Below are 19,987 nucleotides of genomic sequence, written 5' to 3'. Positions count from 1 at the left end.
AGATTGGAGGATATCAAAGCCAACATCACCTCGACATATGGCTCTATTCTGAAGCTGGATTCCACCAAAAAGGTTAAGGCAGCAGCTGTAAAGTTTTAGAGCATCAGTATATAAGACCCTAAAAGTTAATGTTGTCCTTGCATCAACAAACATTTTTAAAACATACCTGTGTATTTAGTTAAATCATTATTAATACTTATACATAAGAATCAAATGTTTTGATAGCATGCAGAACCCTAGGATAATGAAATGCTTACCCTTGAGAAGAGCTTAATAAATTACATTTAAAACCGATGATACATTAAGGCAAATTTTATTTGGAAAGCAACAAATGCAACAACAGTATGTTTGGCTGTTGTGTGTGTCACTTGCTATATGTCACTTGACACCTGTTTTCAGATAGATTGTACTGATTACTGGCTTATTTATTTTCAGATCACCAAAAAACTGGCTGGAGTTGCTAAAGGTACAGCACAGTGGGTTACAGCCATTCATATTTGAGTTACCACTTAATTGAAAGTTAATTCTTGTTCTTTCCTGGTGTTCTAATCATTTTCTTTGTGCATATAAACTGGGACCTTACTGTTACATTTTTACTTGCTTTTATACATTTCCTTTTTATACCATACCTTCAGCAACCTTTGTTGCTTTACACCATGGTAATAGTTTTTCTTTTGAAATTGTATAAACTAATTAATACACTGGACAGTAATTTTTTCTATTTCAAGAGGAATAATATTAGTAGCTGTTTCACAAATGTATCATATACAAATAAGATCTGTGACATTGTTTTTTTTTCTGTTTCATTACTGAATAAATCTATTCTGAGTAAACTGGTGTCTTGTCTTTTATGGTAACCTAGTAACAGTATAGTGCAAAACAATATTCAAAGCTTCTGGCATGATTCTGCAAAAATCAGTTTTTACTGTAATAAATATCTTTAAAACAGGGCAGGGAATTATATTTAATGCTCCACAATATCTTCACAGCACTTTACAAAAAAGATGCCAATTTTACTTTTACCAGCACTGGATTCGAACCTGCGATCCTGTGAATTCCTCTCGCTTCTCTTCCCCATTTTCTCCCCCCTTTTGCCCCTTCTTCCCCACCTATTGTTCCCCAGCTTTGGCAGAGTCGGTAGAGCATGAGACTCTTAATCTCAGGGTCGTGGGTTCAAGCCCCACGTAGGGCGCAAAACCTTTTCCTCTTTATCTCACACACTGATGAAACAGAATAGGGGGAGCACACTGCAGATATGGTAACCACAGTCGTACAGCATAGAACTCGTCGTGGCTTTGTACCCTACACCAAGCTGACTTCTTGTCTTCCTTTGACTAAACAATTCTGGAGTCCATGGACATGGTGACCACAGCAACAGGAAGACATTATAAAATGCTATCCTCGCTTAGTACTGCTACGTTTCTGGGGGTACTCCATCATAATAATTTTGTGGCCAAATAAAATAATGCCTTTAAATATAATGCATTCTAACTAAAAACTTAAAACACTGTAATTTCAATATGAATTTCTTATAATATTGATGAAACCTTGTTAATTTTAAAGGACATGGATTGTGTAGATGCTGTATTACATTAAATTAGTTGTTCTTTTCTAGTATTTGGACATTGCATGCATCTATGGAGAACTAAAACAAACACTTTTCAGTATAATGCAGTACACTATATAACTGTATTGTGTGACTGTGAATTACAGCCCCACAAAAACAAACAAACAGCTGAGTCAACAACTGATACAGTCTCAGCAAAATAGCAAAAATTATAAATGTTCCCAAGATTGTATTTATGGCAGGGTTATTATGTAGGATTCATTACATTTCATTAGAATTTAATGAAACAATTTTTCTATTCTTCTGATCACTGAGAATATTACTGTTGCTGTTACTACTGCTTATTGTCAAAACAACAAAACATGGTGGTTTATACAGCTGTATTTAATTATTGATGATCCTTATTAGCACTGGCACAGGTGTCAAAGAGGAAAGCCTACTCACGTTTAAAAAAATCACCCTTTAGTGTTCCTTGTTTTGGAGGACATGTTTTATTTTCATTCAGTTAGCTAACTGCAGGTTTGTATAAATATTTGTTTGGTTAACTGTCATTTATATATTATGTACGGATGTTATCACAGTAACAATGGTAATTTAAGTTCCCTTTCATGACACATAAACAAGAGTGATTACTTCAGACCTCTAGGTTTGTTTTCCTTTTCTCTGCAACATACTATAGAAATGTTTTGAATGTATAATTTTTATTTTTTTTCTACCTAATCCTTGTGTTTTTGTGCTGACAGAATTACCAAAATAGGTGAAGAACTGTGGTCTGTCTTTTCTCTGGAAACAGTGAGGAGGGAGGGAGGAGTTTAAACAAAGGCCCTCTCCACATAAAAAAATGGAGGCTTGTGCAGAGAAGCCATGGTGTCCTGCTCCTCAGACTCTACATGCTGCCATTTCTACTTCTAAAGCCTTCAGATAAGACAACTTCCTCAAGATTCTACACTTGGAAGCTTCAAAACATTGTTATATGGGTGTGTATGTCAAAAATATTCATATTACTTATGTTATTTTGTGGTTATAGGCCTAGCTCTTTGCTTATTTTTCTTCCCCTGTCTCTGATACTCAGAGTGCTGCCCCTGCCTGTACTGAACAAAGATAATTACTCAGGAAACGTTTCAGCCAATCAGACGTGGCCTTGCATTTTCCCTGTGAGGAAAGCGACCAGTCAGGTTTTGGCTAACATCACTGGGGCCTGATCGGCTTGCCTGAAGAGCGGAGCCTTTCTCAACTAAAGGCTGAGAGTGTCCTCCATGTTTTATAAGTGTTGACATAACAGTGTGTCAGGCAGCCATGCATCCACAGAGGTAAGCTCTGTCTTTTTTATCTCAGCTCTCTGATAACAACATGGCTTCCTTCTTGTTGTTGTGGTGACTGCTGGTGTCTCATGATGAATGTGCACACCTTAAAATCAGTTTAGTGTGCAGGAGGAGGAGCTGGGGTAGACTGGAGGCCTCGCCAGGCCTCTGTGCTCCACAGTGCTGAGGGTGGGGGCCTGGGTAACGACTCTCACCCTTGCTCTCTCTCTGTGTCTCAGGGTCACATGGGTGCCCCAGACAACGAAGCTGCCAAACAGGAGGCAGAGTGGACCATGGCAAACCCTTTTCCTTTTATATAATGCAAAAAGAGAGTTAGTTTCAAAAATGGCCCCTACATCTTCTCTCTGTTGTGGCAGTCTTGTGTTGTACCCTGGCAGAGGAAAGAATGGGGGATGGGCAAAAGAGGAGGACGGGGGTTATTATGTACCCTTTGTAAGTGGTTTGGCTCCGTGCAGGACATAACAATACTAGTTTTTGTTTTTGTGTATGTACAATAAATTACAGTGTAGTTGGATACAAAATTTTGCCTCAGTATAAACATAAAAAATTACTGAGGTTAGAGTTTCTACTTGCCATATTCATGACCCACATGAAGCAAAACCTTTCCAGTTCTTCCACTCTAACCTAAATAAGATGTTCAGACATAGGCCCTGAGTTTAGTGCCCAAGACTTTGTTGACTTCACAGCACTATTGTGAAACTGTGTATTCCACTCTCTAATCGTCAGACAGTGGCCATTTTGTATGTAGAGAGCTTGGGAGAATTTTATTGTTCTCTTCAAAGATCAGATGCAGGACAGAGAAACAACATGAGACCTTACAGGCCTTTATGTCACATATATGTGTGTGTGTGTTAACTCCCAACTCTGGTTGCTGTGCTTTCGTTCTCCTATGACGGAGTTTTCTTGATTTTACACATAGAACAAATTCCATTGATACATTTGATATAGTTACAAAACAACAGGTTTTGTATATGTTCTGTTAGAACTGCTTATAAGAAACTACACAATGACAACTTCATTCATATAACATGTTTCAAACAGGCTTCATATAAGAAAGAAATGCATTTGAACCACACTTAAAAATGCAAGTAAAAAGGTTGATAAGATCAAATGGTGTATGACAACTGCTGCTTGAAGATTAAAGTTTGGAAACAAAATGAACATTTTTCAGAACATATCAAGACTGCACATTGTGTTACATCACTCATCCCATTTTAGCAGTCTCAACTGTGCGTGGGCAACAAAGAGCATTTTGTTTCCTGTGGCTTGACATCAGACATTTACAGAAAATGGTAACGTTAAAATCTGCTTCTTCTTAGATCAGTTCAACTATCCCTGTAAAACCAAAACCAAAAGTTAACTTCCACTATAAGTAACTGCACATCGTAGGTGACTGTTACATAACACTGACAGTTAGAAATGCCAGCGATGTTAGCAACAAATTGTGAAATCCTCTCAAGCTACATGTAATCCAGTTAATTATTATTATTATTACGATTTTATTTCAAGTTTTATTTTTGTCTCAAAGTGACTCAAATTTCATCTGTAGGAACTCGGTGGTGTTGAAATCAGAGCAGGATACATGTCACTTACAAACATAAATGTGAACCATCAACACAGAAAGATCGGATCTGGCAAAAAGACTGGAATTGAGCATTAAGGCCTGTAATGTGAACGTAGCTTTTGTGAGCCCATATATAGGAAGGTAGAGGTTGAAAAGCACAGCAACTGAGTTATGCATCAAAACCACAAATATAATCTCCCTGAAGGCTTTTTTCAAATTCCCTGTGGTTTATACTGCCATAATCAAGAAGGGCAAGCTAAACTAAAGGAAAATAAACCATCTAATGCAGGGGGGAAATCTCTGCATTGCAGCAAAAAGGCTTTTTAAGAGGAAGAGGGGAGCCTGCACACAGAGATCCATGTGGCATAGTACAGCCGACCAATAATGTTCCACCCTGTTGGCCCTCCAGCCAATTGCAGCTGCAGCTGAGGTTAAAGATTGACAATCAGAGGGAGAGCAGCTGGGAGAGCAAGGGCCTTCTGGAAAATTCCACAGCCATCTTTGATTCACCCTTTACAGCCTTATATAAAATCCAGGTCAAAGCTTTCCTTTATACAGGATATTCTGTGTATGCTAGCAGTATACTTTATTTGCTGATTATGAGTTGGGAGAAATGCTAAAACGGGCAGCTTATTGTAGCTGAATTAAGTATTTTATGAATTGTAGGCAAGATATTTGTATTTTCTGCTTTTTAATTCTATAGTTTTGTTGATTTCAGTACAAGCCAAAGCTAAGAGTTTGTTTTTCTTCATTTGTCTGCATGTGGTCATGTGAAAGCTAATTGTGTCCTGTCATTTTACAAAACCCAATAATCCTTCTGTAGCCTGGTATTTAGGATGTATTTACTGTTAATGGTATTAATCCTAGGGGTTTCCAATGCCAGTTCCAGTGTTAAGGGCATGATGTTTGTATTTAATGCCTTTTCTGGATCGTTATACAAAGAAGTCGTTTATTCAGATATTTGTCTGTTTTGTCTTAGCACGATATATTCCTTGAGGTATAGAGAGTAGCTTTGCCAGGATCTGACTGTTAGTCTCTTTCTTCAAAATGAAATCAAATTATTCTATGACAGCATTATTCACAGGGAAGGAGGGAAGACCAGATCGAAGACATTAAAAAAGAGAGAGAGAGAAATGAGTGCTTCTCACTTTGCTGGATTTTCTTGTCTCCCTCTCTGTGTTTCTCCTCTGTCTCTGTCAACGCCCGTGAAGGTTTGTCTTGACATAGTCGTGGCTTTTTTTTTAATGTTGGGTTGTAATCTCCACAGATCTCTCTGGTCCTCATGTATGGATGTGCCAGTGCCTGAGTCTGAGCCTCAGAGTGGGGGATGGGGGAGAGGGGGGAGGGGAGCAAGCTGTGGCCTCCATTTTCTGTGACGAGAGAACCCTGCTCGTCTCTCACAGGAGTGGAATCTAAAGGCACTGACTCAGTGTTGTTTCCGTTTTGTCCATCAGGTACCACTTGCAGAGGGGGAGTACTGTCAGTGTTTTCCTGAACCTGGGTGTCTCTGGATTTATCCCAGAATCTGCTGAGGATTTATTTGCTTAACTCTTCTGGTGTGATGGATCATAGCTCCTGATCTGCCCTTTGGATCAGCATACTTTTTCCTTTACTGCTGGTCATCCTGCCTTCCTGGTAGTTGCAGCAATGTCTTGTCATTGGTATTAGGTGTGTATATAGTATAGTGGTTGTGGCACTTTGTTCAGCAGCTCTGTGCTGCCTGGTGATAGTGAATGTTCTCTCTTTTCAGGGCTGTGGTACATGTAGAAGAGCGACTTGGCTAACGTTTTCTTATTTTCATGTGGGCCTCATTTGTTCTCTCAGTCCGGAACAGGAAGGCCCCGGAGGGGTTGGGGTGTGTGTCTGAGCGTGTGTGAGTGTGAGAGACTGTTGGCAGGATGAAACAAGATACCCATGTGTCATATTCCTAAAGAAACTCTGCTTAAACCATGTTTGTCATTTTTCAGTTATGACGTATTTATTCTCCTAAATTCCAGTTTATTAAGCTGCCTGTGATTGCTGCTTCTAATGTCTGACAGAACAAAGGGAATAACCTTGATGGTTGTGAGCCATAGTGTTGGCTGTATTTAGAACTTTTCTTGGTAGAATGGAGAGCTTTGATCATTGCTAAACCTCTGGGCAAACATGAACCATGGTGTTGCAATGAGTATAGGTTTAATAGCTGATGTGATCGCATCTAATCTGCTGTTGTGTTGGGTTTGTCATATCACTGAACCCTTTAGGATATGCATATGAACCCTCCTATGCTTATCAGTGAACTGACATTTGATCATCTTTGTGTGGAATGTCTCTTTAAGGCTTGAGGAGTGGATATCAAGAGCTTTTTTTTTTTACTCTCGGATGGAAACCAGAGTTGCAGTCAAAGCTATGAACGGGTCAAGTGTGTGACCTGTCAGGGGTCCTTGGGAGGATTTTCCCTTCGGGACTTGTGAATAAAGGCTACATCCTTGGAACGAGGCCCTCTGTTACTCTGACAAAGGAGGAGCCAAACACTCAAAGGTCTTCATTTATTGCCAGACACCCCTTTATTCTTGTGCTTCTTACTCAGAGGAAATGAGATGGGAGCAGGAGCGAAGACCTGGGGAATCCGGCTTTTCCAGTACTAGATGTGTGTTGGAGAGGCTGTATTATTAGCATTTAGATATGTGATATTAATACTGACCTGTTTGTAATCACAGCTGTACAAGAGGCCTTATGCTGTGCAGATGTTGGAGATTACTTAGAGGTGGACAGTTGTGAAACATGAGTTTCATCAGCAGAGCTTCTTGAATATGCATGTGATGGAGATTTTAGACAGATCTCGGTTTGAAGCTTGTTAGAAATAATCTTCTACTTTTGGTCTGCAAGAATGGGCCAAGTTCCTTTGGGTATAACCTTGTTGTTACTGAAGGGGCTTGAGAAGAGGCAGAAACATACTGTTAATTACCATGAGACATTGTCCCTCAATAGTATGGACCAATTCCCTCTTGCTGTCTCGTTACTATAGGACTATTCAGCATTTGTCATAAACAAAGCATGGCACAAAGATCAGCACCTAGCTGAACTACACGCTTGCAGCTGTGACTCCTGAAGGATGGAGGTGTCGCGCAATGTCAGTTAAATGGTCCTGTGTGTTGTTGGGAATATCATTTTGTGCTTAACGGAGAGGAGCGTTGCCATGGTGATTGTTAACCATTGTCTGCCTTGTAGCATAAAGAACATATTCAGACTCGTTTGTCACTGATGCTATGGAAAGGATTTGAACTTCGTACTATAATGTCAGAAATATGCTGAAATCAAATGAAAACAGCAACAATGGAAACCTGCAGTCCCCACTGACACATCCTCTGGGACCTGACTGCCTTAGGTGGTGTTCACTTGTTTACTGTTATGCTGCTGTGGTTTCTGAATACCCTTTCTGACTTTGTGTTTGCCTCTCTATGTTTCTGTGTGCTCTGCAGTCTGGCTGAGGAGGAGATAAAGACCGAGTCTGATGTGGTAGAGGGGATGGATGCATCTTTACGATCCAAAGGTACGGTACGTCTGTCAGGCCGAGTACCTCACTTTGGGAGCCAAATATCTTAGGCGACTTAGTTTCAGAGAATGTAGAGCTTACTTACTGTTAGTTGGGAGAGCAGAGTAATGCATTTTATTGGTCTCATAGGACAACAGAGATAATCCATTTTGCCTTGCTGCTTGTCTGTTTGTCTCAAGTCTCCACACAGAGTCTAGTTAGTTGGGTGGAAGCCCTCTAGCTATTTGTTACTATCAAGTGTTAATGTAATATGTATAAGTTATATCTTCAGTAATTGTTTTTCTTTCAGTTATTTCTGTCAGGCTAAATGTTACTATTATGAAAATAATAGCAAATGACCACTGAATTTGATTATTGAATTGTTCAGCTGAAAACTGAATAGATTCAATTTGTCCTCCCTTGGTTTATCATTAAGATTGAAGAATGTGACATAATTGGAATTGTGTATTATGGTTTCTGATTTTTTCCCCCATACTGTTGATTTATTCTACCTCTAGCTAAATTTGTCAGAGCACTTCAGTCTTTTGATCTTCTGAAGCTTGTGTAACATGCTGGCCTTGAGTGCAGTGAGTAATACATCCTGTCTGGGATTAAGTGATAATTGTCTTTCTGTGTCCAGTCCCTGATCCTCCGGGGTCAGCGGAACGATCAGCGGCACCACAGAAGAGAAAGGTGCCGAGTCCCACCCATTCCTCCAATGGACACTCTCCCTCAGACACCTCCCCCAGCCCTCTCAAGAAAAAGAAGAAGCCTGGGGCTGTCAACTGTAATAACAAAGACCAGGTATGGCTTCCAGTGTTCTCATTTCAGAATCTGGTGTGTTCTCAAAGGTTGTGGAGAACAGTGTTTTGGTCAAATGCCAGTGTACTCACTGTGACTGGAGGTCTGTCCTTCCACAGTATGAGGTGATGTTAGCAGAGGAGAAGGTGCTAAAAACTAAAACAATATGAGTTTGGACTTCTTTTTCTTCCGCCCAGTCAATGATTCATCCCTTTTCTCCTGAAAAGCATACTTAGTGTTGCTCACATGGAAAGTGCCACACACAGTTCTGAAGAATGAAAAAGAGAGCTAGGGTATATCTGAATTCCCTTAAGAAAGTCCACGTTTCCCTCACTTCCATCTTTTCCTTGCGGGAAAATATGAGGCTAGAGGAATGGAGGAAACGTATTAAAGACAGAAGTGTCCTTTCCTCCTATTCTTCATCTGAAGCATCCATTCACTAAGTGATTTTTGATAAAGGGGTGTCACAGCTCCTCCAGGCAACCTCCTTGATCCACAATCCTCGCTCCTTAGAACATGAATAAAAGCTCTGGGATATCCTTCCAGATGATGCACTTCCATGTTAAGCAAAGATAGAGGAGCAAGGAGTGATCAGTTAAAGGAACTGGGATATAATGGTAGAAAGAGAAGTTCAAACCTTCACCTCCACATAGCTGTGTAGTCATGGTGTGAAGTGAGGAAGGAGTTTCAGATCATCAGTTTTGCAAAGTTAGAGAAACTGTCAGACACAGCCCCTCCTAATCCAGTGAAGGAAAGCTGTGGGTCAAGGGGGTTTCTGAGGCTATATGGCTGTCCAACAAGCAGGTCTTACTGAGTATATTGGTGCCTTTAGTCTTCCTCTCTAACCTAAAAGTTGGTATTACCAGTAGACACAAGGGAACAAGACAGAATTAAAAAAAAAAAGCTGGAGGCCTACACACACTGCAGTTATGGTGAAGCACAATGCTGGGCTTTTTGTTTGGGGGTGTGTGAAAAAGTGCCCATTATGCCTGTGAGAACACACCCTGTGTGATTATGACTATAGTACTGTATATTACTAGTTTTAAAATGCACCAGCGTGCATGAGTTTGACCTGCTGTGAGAGTGGACATTTCTTGTTATGAGAGGTTTCTTGTATAGGTTTGGGGCTGTTTCACCAGTGCATGGTCAATTTAAATACATTTATTTTTCAGACAGCTTGGGATGTTCGTGTTTTTGATGACTGCTGAAATGTGACATCAGTCATCATTTATACCCAGCTATTTAGCAATTTTTAAGTGTTCTGCATTTTGGGATTATATATGGCTCTGATGCATATGTTGTTATTATATGCTTGCCACAATAATGTGGTGCTGAGTGACTCCCCTTCATCCTTTAGTCCTATGTTGACCTTGCATGATATAGAAGACAGTTATTGTTTGTGTAAATGATGGTTGTTTGACATAAACATAGACTTATGCCTTCGTGATAGGTGTAGAATGTATGCTTGGTTCTTTGTATAGGGTTGAATAAGCAACAGTTTCATTTTACCACTACTAATGATAAATTAACAAGAAACACTTTGTGTAATTTGGACTCACTCACTCTGAGCTGTGAAACCAGCTACTATTTATCAAATAATGTAGCATTGCTAACGTATCAGTTTGGTACTTCCCAGAGAACCATGTCATGCATTGTGTTTACTCTCATGTGACAGATGATCTGTGCTTAAGCTCACACCCTGAAACCCGTTGGTTTGGTTTAGGTTGGCTCACAGTTGAAAGTGTCACATGACAAGATGTTCAGATAGTTGAGTTGTTTGCCTTTATTCTGCTTACCCTGCTTACCCCTTCTCTTGCATTGCACCTTTTTGTGTTCCTGCGTGTTTTTGAAACCTGCCCCCCTGTTTCTCTTGCCTGCATTTCAGTCAGAGCTAAGACATGGTCCCTTTTACTATATGAAGCAGCCAGCACTCACCACAGACCCTGTTGATGTTGTACCGCAGGACGGCAGGAATGACTTCTACTGCTGGCTGTGCCACCGCGAGGGCCAGGTGCTCTGCTGTGAGCTCTGCCCCAGGGTGTACCACGCCAAGTGCCTCAAACTACCAGCCGAGCCCGAGGGCGACTGGTTCTGTCCAGAGTGTGAGGTATCTCGCTGAAGACGTGTATGTGTGTGGGTGTACACAAATTATTGAAGGACTCGAGGCATAATCCTGCTTGCTTAGTTGAGAAAACTGTTGTCAGACTATGTGCTAAGAGCAACTTCAGCCAAAAAAGAAGAAACAAATGAGTGAAGTCACCTACTTTAGTCTGTGGTTGATCCAAAAATCTGCAGGCTTCTCTATGGCACATGGTGTGACACCACTGCAAGCGTGACTAGTAGCTAACAGTATACGTATACCTGAGAGATGTTAGAGGATTGAAGTTTGGATCTGCTTCTTTACACTTTGGAAAATTATTTTAATTGGCACAATTGTGGGCATGTGACATTTGTACCAGCTAAATCAAAAGACAGCAGATGATGTCAGCTTTACAAAAGTTAATATGTCGGTTTATATCTGTATTCATTCTTTTGGACTGGTGTTCATTTTCATGATAATCATAATAATAATTTTTGTTGCTGTTGCAGAAAATAACAGTTGCTGAATGCATTGAAACCCAGAGCAAGGCAATGACAATGCTGACAATAGACCAACTGTCATACTTGCTCAAATTTGCACTCCAAAAGATTAAACAACCTGGGGTAAGATTTGTAGATGCCTTATAGTATTTGTGTCTAAGAATACATTTTATATTCAAAAACAAAAATTCAGGAAACATATCCAATAAATAAGACATCAGACGTTTGGCTGATGCAGATGTTTCTTTTTTTTTCATATTTGTCTGAACTATGCAGACAGAGCCTTTTCAGAAGCCAGTGTCTCTGGAACAGCACCCAGATTATGCAGAGTATATCTTTCACCCCATGGACCTGTGTACTTTAGAGAAGGTAAAATAATTTATTTGAGTTGTACAAAATTGGTAAAAACAGATAAATAAAAAGGGCAAAATGTCTTGCACAATGTTTACACAAACAGAAATGTTGTAATTGGAATGAAACATAAAGGTACACAATTCAAGTGCAGCTGCTGGAGGTTGAGAGAGTTGTCTTATAGTTACACACACAGAGTCACACACCAATGTATAGAAAACACAAACAGAATATGTACTGTAAATCGGTAATGATTCTTATTGTGTTATTGTGTTTGATTTCGATATTTTCATTTTTTTCATAGAACATCAAAAAGAAAATGTATGGCTGCACCGAAGCCTTTCTTGCGGATATGAAATGGATCTTACACAACTGCATCATTTATAATGGAGGTAGTCAACTTTGACATATCAGCAAACACCCTGTTCTGCCAAAGAAAAGGAAAATATTAAGTAATCTTGTGGTTTTATTTCAGGTAATCACAAACTAACAGCAACTGCGAAAGTCATCGTTAAAATCTGTGAACATGAGGTAAAGAAACTTTACTAAATAACACCACCATTTGTGTAAATGTTTTGTATGCATATATAATCACATCTTTGCCATTGACTATATATATTTAGATGAATGAGATTGAGGTTTGTCCGGAGTGCTATCTGTCTTCATGCCAAAAAAGGGACAACTGGTTTTGTGAGCCATGTGTAAGTCTTTACATAATCTTAAACACCATTTTAAACAGTGGTTATACATCTTGGCTTACATTGCAGATCTGTGAAACAGTGAGTTTTGTTTTGTCCCCAACAGAGTCAACCCCACCCCCTGGTCTGGGCTAAGCTCAAGGGTTTTCCTTTCTGGCCAGCAAAAGCACTTCGGGAAAAGGATGGACAGGTAGACGCACGCTTCTTTGGGCAACACGATAGGTGAGATTAACTTCTTAGCGCAGCAGAAGAAATGGCCTCCTTGAATTAGGGTTGTTTGACCAAAAAGAAGCCTAGATCAGTTGACTCGTTTAGTACTAATTTGGTACATGATTTTATTTTTTTTTCTGTGCTTTCATGAAGGGCCTGGGTCCCCATCAACAACTGTTACCTCATGTCCAAAGAGATCCCGTTCTCTGTGAAAAAAACAAAGAGCATTTTCAACAGTGCCATGCAAGAGATGGAGGTCTATGTGGAAAACATTCGCAAGAAATTTGGGGTCTTCAACTATGCACCTTTCCGCACGCCCTACACACCTAACAATCAGCTACAGATGCTACTGGACCCCTCCAACCCCAGTGCTGGGACAGTGAAAACAGAGAAACCAGATAAACTTCGTTTCAGCTTTGATATAACAGCATCTCCTAAGATGGTCCTGAGCAAGAGTTCCACATCCAGTGGTATGGGTCGGAGGGTTTCGATGTCAGACATGCCTCGGTCTCCCATGAGCACCAACTCCTCTGTTCACACAGGATCTGATGGGGAGCAGGATGTAGACAAGGCCGGCAGGAATCCTGCCTTCCACTACAGCACTGGAGAGGAATCAATGGATTGTACAGGTAATTACATGTCAAAGTGGTCACAGTTGATATTTTTATAATAATGTGTCAAATGACAATGTGAAAGTGGCCACTTGTAGTGATGAACCTTCAAAGAAGTATTCTCTCAATCTATAGCTGCCTCTGCTTTACAGGAGCTTTGCAGCAGGTTCCAGCTCATTGTTGAGCTGTTCTGTCTGTAAATTTACAGTTTGGCCCACTCTCACTGCCTACATAGTGGTTGTTTTTTTTTTTTTTTACAGCAGGCAGCTCTAAAATCCACTGTACACTGCCTGCTCAGCATTAAACTGCACTATTAGAGTAACCTAGTGGAGCACTTAAGAGTTAAAGGATGAAATATTCTCTTCCAGTGTTGTCAGAGACCAAAAACGGAGCTTTAAAAAAAAAAGAGTGAATGTTGAACTTAAATTCACAAGGTGGCTAGAAACACAACTTCAGATGAATGATAATGTCCTATAGCTACACGATGTGTAAATACGCAACTATTTACTAACAAGTTCACCATATGAACTTAAAGGGTGTTAAAAGACCAGTGATGTGTTCACAACTTGTGTACCTCTGCCCCCAAGCAACCAAAAAATCAGTTATCACAGATTTAGTCTATATTACTCTGGTGGAGTGGCCCTGTGTAGAGCGATCAATTTTGGCTAAATATGGAAATGAAAAATAACTAAGCTTGAAACTTTTGTTTTGTTGCAATTACAGCATCTCCTGTTTCAGGGAAGATGGGTCCTGCAGGCAGTGTATCCGGCAGCCCAAAGCCCTTTAACTCTGGACTGGTGCCCAAGCAGGAAAGGACTGCAGGCACAGGGGGCATCCTCAATCTCAACCTGGGTCAGTACCAACACAAAGGCTAATCAACAACAAATTCTCTGAAGAGAATTTGTACAAATGTAATACTGACCTATTCTTTTCAGATCGAGTGAAGGCTGAGATGGATCTGAAGGAGCTGAGTGAGACTGTGCAACAGCAACAGCAGCATCAACAACAACAACAACAAGGAACATCAGCTGCTGCCCCTACCCCAAAGAGACACATCAGGAGCCTGGACAAGACTATAGAAAGCTGCAAGGCACAGCTCGGTACATTCTACATGACCACCTTGTGCCATTTTTTGGCACATAACTCTATTCTTGCACAGTTCAGCTCACACAATCTTGCCTCTTGATTATGATCTCAAACTTAATTACATAAACAATAATTTTTTGAATATTTCAGTTTTTTTTGCAAGTCCAAAATGGTCATTTGCAAGATGAATTTAGATTATCTTGTTTTATACAATAAATTACAAATACCGAGACAGTTCACCTGGTTTTAGATGAGAGATTTTAGATAAGACTAGATTATCTAGTTGTTAAATTATGAAGCACTTAACCCAAATTTTTTTTATTCAGCTCTGACAAAAATCGCTCTTTTAAATAATATCAATGTTCTTCCACACAGGGATAGATGAGATTTCTGAAGATGTATATAAAGGTGTGGATCACAGTGACTCTGAGGACTCTGAGAAATCGGACTCAAGTGACAGCGAGTATCTCAGTGATGAGGAACACAAGCCAAAGAGCTCCTCCCAGGATGACAAGGACAAAGCAGAGAGAAAAAAGCCCAGATCAAGCACAGAGGGAGAGAATAAGGAGGGCGTTAAAGGGACAGGGACTAAAGCCACCCCTGAACCCCTGCTCAAAGAGAAGCAGGGTAGCAGTGGCCCAGATAAGGACCTTCAGGACAAGCCCAGAACACCCCAGTGTCAACCACTCACTGACAGGCCCAAAGCCCCAGAGGAGGGCAAAGCAGCTCTGGTCTCATCAGTGGCTGAGCAAGACTCTGATTCTGAAAGAGAGCTGGTGATTGACCTGGGGGATGAACATGGAGGCCGTGACTCAAAACGGGCACGAAGAGATCCAGGCGCCTCCTCTGCCAAAACTGTCAAAGAATCTAATGTTGCCAAATTGGAAGGTAAGGACACGTGCGTGTGTGTGTGTGTATCAGATATTTGGACACACTTTTCCATTCAATTCAATGGAAAAGTGTGTCCAGACTTGTCCTGTGAATCTCATTATGACTTGTACCTCAGCTAGAAGGACATTTTGTAAGAAACAGTAGAAACAGTAATCCTTATAGTAAAATATTTTCTCAGTGTCTCTAACAATGCACAGACAGTGAACCACAATGACCTTCCACACAAGTCCATCAGTCTTAAAGCACACTGCACATCTCTTCTCCACACTGTGGTTTACACACCAAGCATTTTCAACTATCTTGCATTTGTTAAGATGGTGTCTGAGACGGTTTTTTTATTTACTGTCCACTGATGAGTCATGTGACTAATCAACCACAAATAGCTACTATGCAAAATATTGTCATCATCCTTTCCTAAAATTATGATTTATTAAATAAAAACTTGTAAAAAAAATTACAAGACAAATATAAACTGATAAAACATACAGTTTAATGTTACAGCCTTTTTTTTCAGGAAATTCTTTAGCAGATACAATCTGTCATCTTAACCAGTTAAGGGTTAAAAAGGTTGAATATCCATTTTCACTATAAGGCAACAAATTCAGGACTCTTTCAATCTTGTTTTTCAGCCTCATTTCTCAAAGCACAGTACACATATATTTTTGATCTTGTAACATTTATGTATAACCTTAAGTAATTTCAAAGTCTGCAGATGACTTTAATACATTGATTCTTTAACTGAATTTATAATCCAGTGGACATTGCAAAAGTAGCTTCAAATCAAGGTCCTTCTTTAACCATTTTGGGCTTAAAATGATTTATAAATCCAGAATGCCTCCCTATTAAGGAGCAGTATTTTATTTTCCTACCCAGGTAAACCTTCTTCTACATCAGCAGCAGCACCGTCACGGGAGGCTGTCTCCAACCTGAAAGACTCCTCGCAACCTGCCATCACAGCAGCCCTCAACCTTGTTTCAGCTGCAGCTCTTCAGCCCAGCATCATCACAACAACAACAACAACAACATCCAGTGGACCTACCAGTACTCCTTCTCCTGCCTCCACCTCAGTCTCCCCTTTATCCCCAGCACCTGCAGCTGTAAAGAAACAGCGCCCTCTGCTGCCCAAAGAGACAGCTCAGGCCGTACAGCGAGCAGTGGTTTGGAATCCCACCAAGTTTCAGGCGTCCTCTCAAAAGTGGCACAGGCAGCAGCAGCAGCAGCAGCAGCATGGAGAGCAGTCAGCAGTGCAGATGCAGGCCCAGGCTCAGGGGCAGACACGCAGTCCACAGCAGCTGCAGTTACAACAGCAGAACAATTCCTCGAGTACCCGCTATCAGACCAGACAAGCTGTCAAGGGTAGATGTATATCAGCATAATCATTCATCCGATTAAACATAACATTGATAAAATGTGTATTAATGGATATATAATTTCTACTTTGCAGTACAACAAAAAGATCTGCCTCAGAATACATCGTCGTCTACAGCTGCTGTTAGCTCATCTTTCATGTCAGGTGACTTACAGATCCCCACAGTCTCAGCTGATGTGGCTGCAGATATAGCCAAGTACACAAACAAAGTAAGTTAGAATCCTGTGCTTTGTGACTAAATGTGCAAAATGAGAAAAGGACTGCCTCTCTAAGCTTTGTCATTTTGCATTGATGCTACCTAAAGTAAGGAAAAGTCATACAAAATAGTCCAGTTATAATATATTTACCACACTCTTCACTTAATTTAAGGGATGAAGTAATTAAAACTTTTGACTAATAAAACATATTACCCACAGATTATGGATACAATAAAAGGGACAATGACGGAAATCTACAATGACCTTTCCAAAAGCACATCAGGAAACACAATTGCAGAGGTAACTATCAGCAAACAATATATCGCAGTATTAGATTGTGAGATATAAAGCATTATAAATGCTGTGTTTATTTGCCACAGATTCGACGCTTAAGGATAGAGATCGAGAAACTCCAGTGGCTGCATCAACAAGAGCTATCAGAGATGAAGCACAATCTTGGTAAGTTTCCTGCTTGCAGCAACATGTCACTACACCTCTAAGAGTTTACATGCCACGGAACCAGTTATGTTATAATTACAGATGTTGTAATTCTTTTTTTTTTTTTTTTTTACATGTATAGAACTGACAATGGCAGAAATGAGACAGAGTCTAGAGCAGGAAAGAGAACGGTTGGTGGCTGAGGTGAAAAAGCAGATGGAGCTGGAAAAGCAGCAGGCGGTGGACGAGACCAAAAAGAAACAGTGGTGTGCCAACTGCAGGAAAGAGGCCATCTTCTACTGCTGCTGGAATACTAGCTACTGTGATTACCCCTGCCAGCAGGCCCACTGGCCGGAGCACATGAAGTCCTGCACGCAGTCAGGTAATGTAAACACACTCATGATGTGCAAATGGATTAAAAAAGTTAATTGGCAAATGTAAATACCAGAGCTGTGGTATGGCAGAATTTAAAATTATTTTGACTTTTTTTAAATGAAATACTTTAGTGAGATATACAGATGGGTATGCACACAAAAGCATAATGCTTAAAGACAAGTTTAAAACGAGAGCCGTCCTCAGTATGTATTTACTCAGTTTGAATGCTTGTTCACTTAAGTGTCTTGTCAGTTAAAGAAAGGTTTGAGCGAATTAACAAATCACAGATTTTTGTTTTTATTGCATTTTGGAAAATGTCCCAAGTTTTTTGGAAATGGGGTTTGTACATGCTCATTATGTATTCTGACTCAAAACTAAATATTATGCATTTTTTGTACAATTCCAGTGCTTTGAGACAATCAAAAATGTTTTTATTGCATTTAATTGTATTTTTAAACATTCCAGCTTGAAAATTGAATGTAGCTCCTTCTCTGCCATCTTGCATTCAGTGTCAGATGTAAGATGAACATGTTACCATCCTCAATACAGTCTGTCTTTCTGCCTGTAAACTCATCCCCAAACTCCTCTTAAGGCAAGCATCCATTCCTTTAAAGGCCATTATCATGTATCAAACCAAGTGGTTGTGTGTTTGCAGTAATAAACAGCAGTTAACTATCTCATCATAGTGTTTTATAGACACAGCCTTGCCCCTTACTCAATAAGAGGCAGATTCTGCAGAAACACAAGCAACTATGTAGTGTCTGTGTTCTCACTTAATTTTTTGCTTTTTCTTCCAGCTTCAGCTTCGCAGCAGGAGCCAGAGGCAGAGCCCAACTCGGATCCTTCTGTCAAATCATCAGGACACTCTCCTGCCACACAGAACCTGGCCTCGGGAGCAGGATCCATATCAGACAAAAGCAACTCTCCCACATATTTGGACAAGAGCAAGGACAGTGCCGCCGTTACTGTGACTTAACTGCTACATTACGGAAACTCTGGCAGAATTTGCAAGGCCGTCGTGGGGCTTGGGCCGTCAAATGTGCTGTCAAAATTGGTTCTTGAAAGCCTGCACCTCTGTGACAAATCACTTTGATTTTTTTCATTGTCATGTACATCTGCTTGGCACACAGTTTTAGTTTATCCTTCATTCCGACGCTCCACAAATCTGTGTTCAGGTGGATTTACCATGTGAAAGTAGTCTGTCTTGAGAAATAAAATGCTTGTTTGTTCATACTGTAGTTTTATGTTATAGCTTTGTTATCACTTTATTTCAAGCCAGAGCAAATTGTCACCCCACAGAATATTTGCTACATCAATACTTTCACTGCTGCTCTTAAGTACTTCATGGCATTTTTTTTTTTATTTTGCCGCTTGCTCTCCATAGAACAAGAAAAAACAAACCGCCATCAGTGACTGACACTCATTTATCATGGCGCTATCAGAGGTATCTATAGTTATGCAAGTTTTATTTTTATTTTTTAAACAATGTCCTCTACATGTCAACTGAAGTATTTTGAGTAATGCAGGTTTAAACATTGTTTTCAACCATGTCCTCTTCATGTCAGCAGTGGCATTTCTGACTCCTGCAAGTTTTGTATTGTAGTTCCACGTTGTATAGACCTACATAAAAAGATCTGTGATTCAAACTAACAAAAAATTTAACTGTACAAAGTTTTTGTAAGAAAATACCTGAACAATATTTATAGTGTTATAGGTTTTTATAGTATGTTTAATGATATCACATTTCTATGTGTCTAAAAAAGTTATTTGAAAATAAATTACTTCAAATGAATGTCAGCACTGAGCGAAGTCTCTCTTTAACTGGTTACCCAAAGCTGATGTAAATCCTGCTCAGACTGTGTCTAAAACTGGGTTGGCATAAATACAACCCGTGTTTTGGCTGGACATTATTTCCTGTGAGCATGTCTGTTTTGACCTTGTGTCTTGTTATTGTTTACATATTGTACATACAATAAATGGACTTGTGAAGGAAAAATAAAATCAGTCTGATCAACTTGTTTATTGGTTTCATTTGTTTTTAAAATGTGAAGAATTAAAATTTACATCATGAACAAAAATAATTGACTCAGATTAACATTGCACCCATTGCCCCTTAATTCATTTCAAGTGTCAGACCTTTTTGTATGAAAATAACCACAAATGAAATGATCACTAATCAACTTTGGATGTAGCTCAACAAACAGGAAACCACTAAACCCCCAGTCAAAGTTTTTGTTTTTCTTTACATCTTAAGGTGTCCTGATAATTTTGTTCAACAAGAAAACATTGAAAGCAGTTATGGAGCTGGCCATGTAGATGTGATGTAGATGTGAAATTTACCAAGAATGATCAGCAACTAAGTTACATAGGAAATATTCACTTCCATCCCACAAATGACAAGCAATATCAATTG

The 19,987-nt window shown here is 39.9% G+C and overlaps 1 protein-coding gene across 7 annotated transcripts; it reads left to right on the top strand.

Annotated features, from left to right (window-relative positions):
- Positions 1-2,329: 2,329 nt before the first annotated feature.
- LOC109966038 (protein kinase C-binding protein 1-like) lies at positions 2,330-19,592 on the top strand. Of its 7 annotated transcripts, none has more exons than XM_020610599.1 (21): positions 2,330-2,544; positions 2,640-2,877; positions 7,915-7,985; positions 8,608-8,771; positions 10,654-10,875; positions 11,358-11,471; positions 11,625-11,717; positions 12,004-12,091; positions 12,175-12,230; positions 12,323-12,400; positions 12,504-12,619; positions 12,761-13,236; positions 13,942-14,070; positions 14,154-14,318; positions 14,680-15,192; positions 16,069-16,551; positions 16,640-16,773; positions 16,981-17,061; positions 17,142-17,220; positions 17,342-17,581; positions 18,372-19,592. In XM_020610599.1, exons 2-21 carry the CDS (start codon positions 2,864-2,866, stop codon positions 18,548-18,550), a joined length of 3,495 nt encoding a protein of 1,164 aa, XP_020466255.1. In that variant the 5' UTR covers positions 2,330-2,544; positions 2,640-2,863; the 3' UTR covers positions 18,551-19,592. The 7 variants fall into 7 exon arrangements, with proteins under 7 accessions (XP_020466255.1, XP_020466259.1, XP_020466258.1 ...); XM_020610603.1 differs by having other exon boundaries at positions 2,361-2,544; positions 10,732-10,875; XM_020610602.1 differs by lacking the exons at positions 2,330-2,544; positions 2,640-2,877 and adding an exon at positions 4,494-4,989.
- Positions 19,593-19,987: the final 395 nt, after the last annotated feature.

This window comes from Monopterus albus, unplaced genomic scaffold (genome assembly GCF_001952655.1).
Source record: "Monopterus albus unplaced genomic scaffold, M_albus_1.0 scaffold106.1, whole genome shotgun sequence".
Lineage (NCBI taxonomy): Eukaryota > Metazoa > Chordata > Actinopteri > Synbranchiformes > Synbranchidae > Monopterus > Monopterus albus.
This window is presented reverse-complemented; position numbering and strand designations above follow the sequence as displayed.